Source organism: Anolis sagrei, chromosome 1 (assembly GCF_037176765.1).
Source record: "Anolis sagrei isolate rAnoSag1 chromosome 1, rAnoSag1.mat, whole genome shotgun sequence".
NCBI lineage: Eukaryota > Metazoa > Chordata > Lepidosauria > Squamata > Dactyloidae > Anolis > Anolis sagrei.
The window spans coordinates 106111378-106124790 of NC_090021.1; the positions used below are offsets into that span (position 1 = coordinate 106111378).

Sequence of the window (13413 nt, forward strand, 5' to 3'; positions counted from 1 at the left end):
CTCAACGCTCAACTTTCTCTTTTGGCCTAATGACATAACCATCTTCCAAACTGTCTGGAAAACCCCTAGAGGTGCAAGAGGATGCCATTGTGCCTCTGGCTATAGGGACACAACCCAATGCTCTACTGCTGCCACCTACTAAATCAGTGGTTACCAACCTTTTTTTGACCAGGGACCACTCCAACATTAGTACCAAAAGGGTTACGAATCAGTTTTTGGTCAATTTTAGATTTGGTTTGGTTAATTGGGGTGCTGATTTGGCAAATTGCATTGGATAGACCACATCAGCTCTAGTTTCTGATACAGAACATATGCCATCCAGTAGTCGCCATCTGCTCACCCACAGAAAACCATATGTAATATTCTAAAGCTGATGTGCTGGTAGTAATCTTTCATGGGTAGTCAGCTTCTCCCCTCCCAACATCCCCGTTGCCACGGCGCTATAACAGGGTTTCATCAAACCAGTCGCTCTCATTGCCATGTGGTTTCAAGGCAACGCTGTAGTAATGGTGAGGCTGCAGACCATTTTTTTGTTCTTGGGGACCATGGGTGGTCCACAGACTACAGATTGGGAACTACTGTACTAAATTATCATGTGAGGAGGTGCAAGAGATAGGTGAATTGTACAGCAGGGATTTTTTTTTTTGCATCTTTTTGACATAAAAGATTGATATTTCTGCATTGGATAGATAACTTCATCTGTGATCTAAGTGAGTCTTGCACTTGAAACATTTGAAAGAACAATGCATAGACAAATGCTACAAATGGAGGATGAGAAAAACCATTTAGGAAAACAAGACTCACAAAGGCAAAAATTGTCCACAAGCAAGATGAGGTAGGTTCAGTTTCTTATCCATTGTGGAGGTTAGAAATTTTTGACCCTACATGTAATGATTTTCTTATGTATGGCAAGGGTGCTTTAGATAAACATATGAAGTATTTTGCATTTCAAGAACACAGATAACATTTCTTATGATCCTGCCCAGTGGACCATTCCATGTTTTACAACTGCTTCTACATTTCTTGATATTGTTGTAGAAGATAATAAAATATATTTAAAATTAAGATGTCAGAATGGAAAAAATAATAAGGGTATTAATGGCGCAGCAGGTTAAAACTGTTGAGCTGTTGAACTTGTTGATCGAAAAGTCGGTGGTTCAAATCTGGGGAGTGGTGTGAACTCCCGTTGTTAGCCCCAGCTTCTACCAACCTAGCAGTTCGAAAACATGCAAATGCGAGTAGATCAATAGGTACCACTCCAGAAGGAAGATAACAGCGCTCCATGCAGTCATGCTGGTCACGTGACCTTAGAGACATCTATGGACAACGCCGGCTCTTGGGCTTAGAAATGGAGATAAGCACCACCCCCCAGAGTTGGACACAATTAGACTTCATGTCAGGGGAAACCTTTACCTATTAATATCAAGAATAGCACCAGTTGTCTACAATAGGATCAGATAATTGGCTTCCTAGGAAAGGTCAATCAGAGATCTTCCCTCCATTCAGAATTCATCCCTATTAATGGAGCAACCACAACCTTGTGGCTCCTGGCATAGCAGTCAGCATCTTAACACTATAAAAGGATTTATAGTGTAACCTCAAGAAGTGCACATTTGCTGCATATAACCAAGACTGGAATTAGATTTCATCCCCTCAAAAGAATTAAATTATCATTAATAGAAGTCAATGTCACTTTACCGTTAAACAATTTTTTCTCTAGAAGGCCAACTGAGAGAAACAACACATTTTAAAAAAACATGTACAATTATTTAATGGGAGGAAAATCACATCTTTCACAAACTCCTAAACAAAACTTGCTGCCAGCTTATGATTTCACAAGTTGTACAATACTATTGTTGGTAATCCTATGTCCCAGCATATATTGCTGAACTGCGACTTCCAGTATTCCTCATCCCTAGCTTTGCAGACTGGTGCAGCCGGGAGTTTGCAGTCCAACACCATCAGGAGGGCCACACAACTCCCCACTTTTGACATAAGTAATGCAGAATATGCAGTACTTGCTTTCTGCTCCCCATCCCAGAAAAGGTTATTTTGGAGGTAGGCAACTTTGGCCTTCCCAGATGTATTTTGACGTGTATGTTCCATTATGAATCCTGTGAGTTTGCAGCCCAAAGAAAACCCCCGAGGGCCACAGTGGCTCCGTTACGTTTCATTCAAGTAAAAGGCACAATCCAGAATGGCACACTGCATTACCTAACTTGCACAAAAATGTATTTTAGGGCTGATAAGTGTGACAACAGTCTTAATAATATACAAAAATGGTATAAAACTTCATTACAAGGGGGGAAAGGTGTATAAAAAGAAGAAGCAGCATTTTTCCTTCTTGATATTGTCAAAGGATGCACCCTACCAAACACATGAAGACATAAGATGTGTCCCAGCTGGTATTGTGGTCGCTTTAACCATCGAATGGAGCCACGATGGCGCAATGGCTTAAACCCTTGTGCCAGCTGAACTGCTGACCCAAAGACCTGAAGGTCGGCGGTTCGAATCCTTGAGACAGAGTGAGTTCCTGTCTGTCGGTCTCAGCTTCCTATGCAGGTAAATGAGAGAAGCCTCCCACAGGATAGTAACACATCTGGGTGTCCCCTGGGCAATGTCCTTGCAGACAGCCAATTTTCTCACATCAGAAGCAACTTGCAGTTTCTCAAGTTGCTCCTGACATGAAAAAAAAAAGTATAGGTACTTGCAGTATACTCTCAATTTGCTTCTGATACAATTAAAAAACCCATTGAATATTGGCATTCTTCCGCAAGTGCTGTGTCACTGTAGATGCAACAACTAGTGTAACAACTGTTAAGAGCTGTTCAGCTGTTGGCTGCATCTTAAAGATAGGGGCATGCAAAGGGAAATGAGTGGGGCATTCTACACAACAAAAGTATGACCAACATATTAAAAGAGGGAATTAATCTCATCAAAGAGTAGACATTGCTCTTCTCTGGTACATCAAAATAGATTCCAGTAATGCCCCACTCTTTATTATATACACAATATATATTGATATATAGGTGCATATTCCATTCCTTCATATATGTATTTTCTGATGAGCAGAATCTTCATAGTCCAACACAAAAGTAAGACACAACTTTACATCAGTTACAGTGCTACACAATATAGTGAAGTATCCATCCTCCAGTGTAAGCCCTCATTCCATTGACGAGTACTTCACTTTTAGTTCAAGCAGAAAAGTTTGCCAAAAAACAGTTTAAGGCTATTTTTAAAAAGGAAACTGGGGAAAGACATTCTGTCAAGTCTTCTTTGCTCTGTAATATTTTTTTTGTTCTTCATGATTGTGAACATTAAACATGAATAAGACTTGCTTTCGACGTTTTTGGTTCTACCGGCTGGAGTTTTGTCGTGTTTTCTCGAGGCAGTCCATACAGATAGATTGAAATACATACGAGAAGAGCACCAAGCGAGAATGTGATCGCTAGAAGAGAAAAAAAGAAGGTGCATGATTTAAATGCTGGTCCAAACAGAAGCCTCAGAGAACTTAAGAGGACCGTAACCAAAACCAACTTACTTATCTGTAAACCAAAGAGGACAACAGACGCAACGGTAGAGAGGACAATGGCAGCTGCTGCAGAAAAGCCTTTCATAATATTGTCTGTGTATTTAACGACCACCGATGTGTAAAGACCTCCAACACTGGAAAGAACTGGGAAGCAGAAAGAGATGTACTCATGAATGAGATATATCAGATATCTTTTACTTGGCATTATAAAAAGTTACCTTCACAGTGATTCAAAGAAACTGTAAAACAGATTTTATAGCACCAGATTTTGTTAAGAAATTTCGTATTTCATTTACAAAGACCACAGTGTTCAATTCTGAAGATCTTGTGAAGACTGGTTGCCACATTTGCAGTCGCAGCCCAAAAAATTATGCTAAAATTGTAAAGTCCACAGCAGAGGCTGGAAATAGAAATGGAAATGGATAATACAAATCAGATATTGTTATTGTTATCATGCCTATGGGGATTGTCACTGCTACCGTAATTTGAAAGAGCTAGTTTATAGAATAAGTTTTAATGTTTATATTGGAAAGGGTGCACCGTACTTTTAAGAGTTGTATATTATTTGATGCCATGGCCTATGGCTAGTACAATAAACAACAACTCAACCTTTCCCAACTAAGTAATGAAAGTGTTGTATGTCAACCTGTTTAGCCTGTGATTGTGTCTGATGATCAGGTTGCTTTGGATGATGGGAATGACAATGATGTTCATGTTCAGGCTGATTTCCCTGATGGACATGGGGATGCTGTTCATAAAGGCATTCCTGAAGGGAATGGGAATGGTGGTCTGTTTTCTGGGCCTGGTTTTGGAGATGTGGTGCCTGAATGCAGTTTAGATGATGGATCACAGAGGCCTGTACTGCTGCAAGGGGATTCTCAAGGTACTGAGCTTGGGAAAGGCTCTGTGCCACAGTTCCCCAGTCAGTTATTTTCAGGTGGAGTTTTTAATGAAGGGAGTAGCAGTGAAGCTTTGAACAGGAGAAGTGTTTTTAGCCAACAAAGATAACAGGTCAGCAATTATGGCACTCAGACAGATTACAGCAGAAGTTAGAGGTGAAACCAAAATTGAGAAAAATCCTTTCCTAGCTGTTTGGGAAATAGGGCAGGGATATAAGTGCCAAGTACAGAATCTAGCTTCAGACAAAACAACGTTGGATCCACGTTAAGTTCTTCAAGCCAAGTTCTTGGACACTTGTCTTTGTTTGATTCATGGATTAAGTGCCTTTGCTGTTCTTTGCCTTTGAAATCAAGTATCTAGTTTCATGGACTTTTTGGACTATTTCTCTTTGGACTAATTGTTCCTATTTCTTCCTAATCAATTGGATTACCTTTTACTGTGGATTACTTTTTATTGCTTTGTCTTATATTACCCTCAATAAACTGCTTGCTATTTTAACTCATTTGTGTGGTGTTTAAAGTCAGAGGGGATCATGCTCTGGAGTGCAACAGAAAGGCCATACTGCTGTGCTTTGCAAGCTTGAAAGTTGCTGTCCTGAGTTTATTCCCAAGTAGACATCTCCAGAACAGAACTATCCCTCATGGGAAGAAGTTCACATTGTGAAAGTCCCATCTGTCCCTTATACACTCGTTTTGGCCTTGCTCCATACCTTCAACCCCTCTCACTGCTGGAACTGGAATTTGACCTCTGGACCAAAAAAGGATTTCCGCTCCTCCTGTCATTAATATGTACTTTCAATGACACTACTCCCATATTAGTGGTTAAGATATCAAGCCCTTTGGCCTAGGATAGAAAAGAAGATTCAAGAGCTCTGTAAACATTTAAAGAGAAACACTAAGGATACTTACATATCACAAACCAGACATAATGCGTATAGCCATAGAAAAATCCTTTCTCCAATACTTGAGCTCCGTCAGACATGTAGACACCAACCAAGGTCACAACAATTCCAGAAAGATACATCTGAATGTTCCTGACCCATAAAGATGTGTCTGAACTCTTGAGCACCTTCTCAAAATACACCCCTGAAAAGAAGGACGGAGAGAAGGATAAATATGAGTTCACCAGGAAAAGAAATAGACCTTTTCATTGGTCTGAGAAGGAGCAGTAAATCTTTTTCATCACACTTTTCATTCTGGATGGCTAAAGGCCATGGGGCTTCTATAGTTTATTTTGCATAGACATAATCTGAAAAACCTGAAGAGTAGCATATTACAAGTTATCCATTGCGAGATTATTTTTTACAAATGTCTCAAAGGTAATTTGTTGCCTTCACTTTTGTGGGAAAAGGTATTAGTAACTCCCTGCACTGGTCATTTCAGTCCTCATTATTTGCTCTCAGTGGTTAAATATCAATTTGGAAAAGCAAGATTAAAAAATAACTGGAGGGAAGTCTTCTCAAAATTATCTGTCCAAAGTAAACATTACTCATAGCAATATTATCAGTCTTTGGCTGGCATCCTGTTAGTGATGCACATAACATATGCCAAACATGTATCTCTCTATATCTTTTATTGCTAATTAGAGGTTAGTATTATCTTCCTTCCTCTGTAATGACCAAAGTTATAATCCCAAAAGCAAAGGTAAAGGTTTCCCCCGACATTAAATCTAGTTGTGTCTGACTCTGGGGAGTGGTGCTCACCTCCATTTCAAAGTCAAAGAGCCGGCATTGTACATAGACACGTCCAAAGTCATTTAACCAGCATGACTGCATGGAACGCCATTACCTTCCCACAGATGCAGTTCCTATTGATCTACTCACATTTGCATGTTTTCAAACTGCTAGGTTGGCAGAAGTTGGGGCTAACAGCAGGAGCTCACACCGCTCCCTGGATTCTAACCATCAAATTTTCAGTCAGCAAGTTCAGCAGCTCAGTGGTTTAACCCACTGGGTCACTGGGGCCCTTATCATCCCAACTTACTGTTTAATTCCTCCGTCCCTCATGGCCATTCAGTGTTGGTGAGTCAAACAATTTGAGAAGTACCTGACTATATCCCTACAAACAGATGCAAAATGATCCAATGCCATCAAGCAACATCTGGCTATGGGGACACTCCTTTGACTGCTCTAGCTACTGAAATGCCATGAGGTTGGGGTCTGCATTGGCTGGTGAGTTGAGATTTACAGGAGAGATGCAATGTAGGTCTGGCTGCAAAACATACTGTGTACTCTGCATTACATGTTCTTAACTACCATGTTATTTGAGAAAAGAAAACCTGTTATGCCTTTTATATCCCCAAACCTAAAGTCTTACAGGTAGCATCGTTACTTATAGCATGCCATTTCTAAGCTCTGAGAAAACCTCCCAATGATTTCAAAATAAAAATATGTCCAGGCCTTTAAATTCTTCCCCATCTCACTAAAACCAAACCTCCTTGTTCTATTAATTATAACAACAATGAGATTTTTTTTTAAACTGGGCATTTTTAAATTAAGTTAACAGAATGTCCATTTTCCCAGTAAATAAATAGAAATAACATTAAAATATGTGTATGCAATGAGAAAATGGGACCAGGAAAACTTCAGATAATTCAATCCATACCAGCATTTTGTACTTCAAAATCTTTTGGCACAAAACTGTCTCACACTGTTTTTCAAACAAATTACTTCTGTTTTAGTCACTAAAACCAGAGCTTCTAAAGTTATCTAATGCGGGCAACCAAAATCCTTCCATTGACCCAAGGATGAGGACCATGTTTATGCCTCTAGGTTACAGTTCTGTCTTTGTTTCCTCTAAACTCTCCAAAGCAGGTATGGGCAAACTTGTGCCCTCCAGGTGTTTTGGACTTTAACTCCCACAATTCCCAACAGTCTACTCGCTGCTTGGAATTGTGTAAGTTGAAATCCAAAACACCTGGAAGGTCCAAGTTTTCCCATACCTACCCCAGAGATTGGTAGCTGATAGCCCATGGAGGTTTCTCAACCTCTGGGTCTCCAGGTGTTTTGGCCTACAACTCCCAGAAATCCCAGCCAGTTAGGATTTCTAAGAGTTGAAGGCTAAAACATCTGGGGACCCACAGGTTGAGGACCACTGGCCTATGGACTGATCATGGTCCATGGACCACCAGTTTCAGTAGCATTGAATTTAATGACAGTACAGTGCAGACCTTTTCTTGTACTATTAGCCTAAATATGGTTTGGTGAGCCTTCTGCTTCAACCATAGAGCCCTCCTTTCCTCCTCCTTCTCCCCACCAAGAGATGGCCATTGCCAAGAATATCTACTACATGCTCAGCAGACAACTTCATGGCTACAGAGCAGGATGGGGAATGTGTTGCCCTCTGGATGTTACTGAACTGTGACACCTGTCAGTCCTTTATTTATCGTGTCAGAAGCCAATCGAGGGTGCAGTTATAATGTATTTGAAAACACGAACAAAGTTTAAAACTTGGCATTATGCTAAATGTCCTTTGACCAGAAGCCAGCCATTTGGAGTGCCTCTGGTGTTGCTGTGAGAAGGTCCTCCACCTGTCGGCCCTAATCAGCATGAGAGCTGATAGGCGTTGCAGTCAATTAGTACCATACAATCCTTGCTCTACAGGCTAAAAGGTCCCACATCATAGGAGACATGCCCTCTTTTTAAGTTAGCTTTGCCTCTTGGGAGCCACAGAGCTGACACCATTGACATACCATGAAAAAATCAGATCATGCACTGCACTCATGATTTTTGTTTTGTGTGTCAGAAGGGACTTGAGAAACTGCAAGTCGCTTCTGGTGTGAGAGAATTGGCTGTCTGCAAGGACGTTGCCCAGGGAATGCCCAGATGTTTTGATGTTTTACCATCCTTGTGGGAGGCTTGTCTCATGTCCCTACTGGGGAGCTGGAGCTGACAGAGGGAGCTCTCCTCGGATTCAAACCTCCGACTTCAGTCCTGCCAGCACAAGAGTTTAACTCATTGCGCCACCAGGGGCTCCTATGATTAATTAATTTTGTTGAGGGAAATGACAGCATCAGCAAGTTACTGTGTGTCCTTCTCCGGAGGCACAAGGCTCCTTAAACTACAAGACCAGTGAAGGATGGAGGCATGCTGTTGTAGGTCCTAGGCAAAGGAAAGTGAAAGGGGGAGGTCTGGGCTGTCAAAACACCAACACTCATGGTATATTCTTGAGGATAAGTGTTAACTATAGGGTTTTACCTGCAAATCCTGAACATAAAACAGCAACAGCGATCGCACCAAAGCCTATCAGAGGATTTTGTTCCATCTAAAGGATTGACAACAAGGAAGACGTTTGTAAGCATAACAGATCACTTCAAACATTAACTCAAAATATCACTTTACTGCCAATAGCAGAAGCTAAAAAGATCAACCCAACCCTCTGGGCCACCCTGCATCATCTGCCTATGAATCAGCTTGTTATGCATGCCTTGCCTTTAGGGGAAATAAAGAAATGGCCATTCAGGAAACAGCCGACTAAAGAAAAATGCTCACGCATCACGTAATCTCCTTTATTTTCATGTTATGCTATTCCTTTTGCAAGTAAAGATGCCCTGCATTTCTCACCTTTGCACTGCAATTAAATCTTTTTTTCAGAAAAAGGACATACAATTAAATATTTTTAATTAGTCTACTTAAATATCTATGTTGTATAAATTGAACAAGCAACATATGAAAACACCTTGATCAATAGTAATCGCTGCACATTATTACTGACACAGGAAATTTCCATAATGTGCAATGCAAGATTTCAACTCAAATTCTCCCAGATAAATACTCGATAGAATGAACTAAGCCAGGATAGGGCAGAATATAACTCAAAAATTGAGCTGAAAGATAGATTACAGTTTCCTACTCCAAATTCTTTTAAAATGACAGCAACAAAATGACTTTTCCTATCCTGCCCATGTTAGATTAAGGTAAAGGTTTTCCCTTGACATTAAGTCTAGTCATGTCTTACTCGGGGATGGTGCTCATCAATTTCTAAGTTGAAGAGCCAGCATTGTCCATAGACACCTCCTAGGTCATGTGGCCAGCATGACTGCATGGAGTGCCGTTACCTTCCTGCAGAAGCAGTACTTATTGATCTACTCACATTTGCATGTTTTCAAACCGCTAGGTTGACAGGAGCTGAGGCTAACAGCTGGAGCTCACCCCACTCCCGGGATTTGAACCTTTCAGTCAGCCTTTCAGTCAGCAAGTTAAGCAGCTCAGCAGTTTAACTCACTGCGCTCCAGGGGCCACCAACCCATGTTAGATTACACTGGTGGAATGAAAAAGCTAAAGTGTATGGGTTGTGCAACCAGATGTGGACTTTTACATGGAATTACTGTGGCATCAGTTCAGTACTGAAATTTTGCATCTGGTTCTGGTTGGGTGGCTTTTGGAGCAGTCATTTTAAGAAATGTGCTCCACACAATGTCACCACACATTATTTGCATATCAAAAACTGAAAATGTAGCTAAATAAAAATGTGCATTTCTGATGAACATTTAATCTCCTTACTCCAAGATGCCAAAGAACCCAAGTGAAATAAATCTTTGTATGGTGCTGTCCACATAGAAAGAGGTGGAAATAATGTCCCCAAGTTTTCAACCTCTTGCCATGTAAACTCTACCAAATGTATTAGTTTTCACAATTAGGATGGATTTTCCTCCCAATCAAGGTACCATATCAAGAAAAAAAAGTTCCATGGTATCTTCCAGTGAACACAATGTCATGAACTATGGGTTTGGTTTTGTTTTTCGTGTCGGAAGCGACTTGAGAAACTGCAAGTTGCTTCTGGTGTGAGAGAATTGGCTGTCTGCAAGGATGTTGCCTAGGGGATGCCCAGGTGTTTTGATGTTTTAACCATCCTTGTGGGAGGCTTCTCTCATGTCTCCACATGGGGAGCTGGAGCTGACAGAGGGAGCTCATCTACACTCTCCCAAGATTTGAACATCTGACCTGTTGGTCTTCAGTCCAACCCAGCACAAGGGTTTAACCCACTGCACTACCGGGGGCTCCTATGAACTATGGGTGTTTTTACACTACACAGTTATAGCATGATAATTCAACTCTAGCTGCCATGATTCCATCCTATCATATGCTGGTGCATGTAATTTAGCCACAGACTTGCATCTCCCACAAATGCAAATCTCAGGATGCCACAGGATGCTGGTGTGCCAGTAAAAGGGAAACCAGAGAGCTATAGCGGTGTAGTACGAAAGGGCCCCAGAAGTCAATAAATTGGTCTAATTAAGGGGGACTGAGTGGAGAATAAACACAGTGGAATTCTTTGTGGGGCCTGAAAATATTTTTTGTTTATTCGTTCAGTCGCTTCCGAAAGAACTGATGTTCATTAAATCTCTCCCATCTCAATTTCCTTTACATTGAATTTCAAAGGGGATCAGAAAATATTCCACACCTCATTAATTGATTAAAAAAAAAGAACCCTGGTGTATGACAGTTCGTTTTAATGTAAGCTACTTTAAGTCTTCTTTGTGGAGAGAAAAAGCAGGGTATAAATACACATAACAACAATAACAATAAATATATTGCTTCCACAATTGGTATTCAGTGGAAATATGTTCATTGGCACACTGAAACATATTTCAGATTTGAGAAGGGAAATGCTTACCTGAACTTTTGTAGCCTGAGCTGGCTTCCACTGAACGAGTGTGACTCCGCCACAGAGCATGAAGACCGAGAACCACTGCAGTTTGCTGAGAGCACGGTTCAGCATTAGGACTGTACATAAGGCTGTGCATGGGATCTTCAATTGATACGTGACCTTTAAAAAAATCCAGATATTTTCAAAAAATATTATTATTATTATTATTATTACATTTACATTATTTTACTCTATTATTTTTGTTACATTTATTATTTTACTCTATTATTACTATTATTATTACTTTTCCATTAGTTTATGCTATTGTTATTATTTTTATTACATTTATTATTTTACTCTCTTTATTATTATTGGAAGGATACGTAAGCACATTTACATTGAAGAAGGTTAGAATAATAGTTTAATCACAGTTGGACAGTCTTACCTTAAATTACAGTTTTATGTAAATACTAGCTGTCCCCTGCTACGCGTTGCTGTGACCCAGTCTGTGTATATGTGTTTTGTGTGTGTATATGTGTGTGTATATATTTGTATATATGTGTGTTTGCGTGTATATATGTGGCTTTGTGCATGCCTTGTAATGTATTTTTTTGGGGTTTTATGCTTTAAAAGTCTCTTATGCTGTGTTTTTCAGTGTTTTTATGACTGATGGTCACTTGCTGGCCTGATAGGTGTATTGTGTCCAAATTTGGTGTTAATTCGTCCAGTGGTTTTTGAGTTATGTTAATCCCACAAACAAACATTACATTTTTATTTATATAGATTCAAAAATATTCAAAAACATTTAACCTGCTGATGCCTCAATTAATGCCATTTTATTGGTATCTATTTTTATCTTGGAATTTACCAGTAGCTGCTGTATTTCCACCCTCAGCTTATACTTGAGTCAATACATTTGCCCAGTTTTTTTGTGGTAAAATTAGGCACCTCAGCTTATATTTGGGTTGGCTTATACTCGTGTATATACGGTACATTCCTCAGGAAATACTTTCTTGTTGGCTTTTCAGTGGAAACCTTTTTCTACCAAAATGGTGCTGTGTTTTAATTCAGCTTCAGTGATCTGTCTACAGTGTTGAATGTTTGATGTGCAATTCTAATATATAACTCAACACCCAAGGAGGCAGCCAAAGGGTACGGAGCACACATGGATGAGTTTACTTTGGGCTCTGATGGAGAAGCAGCCAGCTTCCAAGCATCAACCATTCATTACCTGGTAAACGGCTGCATCCAAATTGCTAAGAGCCAGGAAGGCCATGTTGTTCTGAATGGCATACACCACAGAGGGGACACTTAGTTTAAGTAGTTCTTTGGGGCTTCCTAAGACATTGTCTTTCAGTGATGTCAACAATCTTCCTGCACTTCCAGTCTCTCTGGGGGGGAAAAATCACAAAAAGGTTTAAAGAATTACATATATATATAGTAACTTGACACATAAGTGCTGTAACATTGCTATGGAGGTCTGTATGTTCACAACTTCCAAAATCTGATGCCAGGCTGAACAAGCCCACAAGCAACCCAGATGACAGGTGGGGTTTGTCATAAACCACAGATAATGCATGTTTATCAAACATCACGTACTTCGAGAACAGAAAGTAGAAGCCAATAGTTGGAAAGATCAGTCTTCTTAATTGCTTAATTGCACACACGTTCCCAAGAAATGCCGGCCTAAACTATCCATCCTTCCATACATTCGGCGGCTCTCTAAAGTCAAATTAAAAATTCAGGAATGGAAGCAGAGGTGGAAACAATTCAGGGAAAGAAAGACATGATGGCTGTATTCCCAGACCATCAGATCAGTTATTAAATGCCTTTGGTAAAGAGCAAAGAGTATTTGCTAAGTGATTATTTGGCCAGCAACCATGCTGATCTGTCAAAATTGGAAAAAAAAGAACACACAAAGACATAATGAAATGATGATTGGTTTAGTGGGGAGAAAGTACACATAAAACAAAACTAGAAGCATAAGTAGGTCCTTATATCTCAATGACTTATTTGTGGATACTTTGGAATAGATGGATGGATGTCTAACTATCTCTCTATCCAAAATGGTGCTGACTCTTTACTCTCTCTTCAGAATGACTCTTGGCTTATCCATGAGTCATATCAAAATCCATAATTCTGGCCTCAAAGCCTGCTCTTGACTTATACATGAAATTGATTTATAAATGTATATATGTAGAAGTGCCTAATGGCGCAGCACGTTAAACTGCTGAGCTGCTAAACTTGCTGACCAAAAGGTCAACAATTCAAATCTGGGGAGCAGGGTGCCAAACTAGCAGTCTGAAAACATGCAAATGTGAGTAGATCAATAGGTACTGATCTGGCGGGAAGGTACCGGTGTTCCATGCAGTCATGCCAGTCATATGACCT

The 13413-nt window shown here is 40.1% G+C and overlaps 1 protein-coding gene across 1 annotated transcript in view; it reads right to left on the bottom strand.

Moving 5' to 3' along the window:
- Positions 1 to 1745: 1745 nt before the first annotated feature.
- The window catches only part of SLC35A1 (solute carrier family 35 member A1), a 23868-nt gene continuing 12200 nt past the window's right edge, over positions 1746 to 13413 (bottom strand). The window contains exons 3-8 of the mRNA XM_060753009.2: positions 12254 to 12413; positions 11050 to 11202; positions 8631 to 8697; positions 5344 to 5520; positions 3545 to 3679; positions 1746 to 3451 (exon numbers count right to left, since the gene is read on the bottom strand). Coding sequence (XP_060608992.2) covers positions 3321 to 3451; positions 3545 to 3679; positions 5344 to 5520; positions 8631 to 8697; positions 11050 to 11202; positions 12254 to 12413 — 823 coding nt within the window. The 3' untranslated portion in view covers positions 1746 to 3320. The remainder of the gene's footprint in view (positions 3452 to 3544; positions 3680 to 5343; positions 5521 to 8630; positions 8698 to 11049; positions 11203 to 12253; positions 12414 to 13413) is intronic.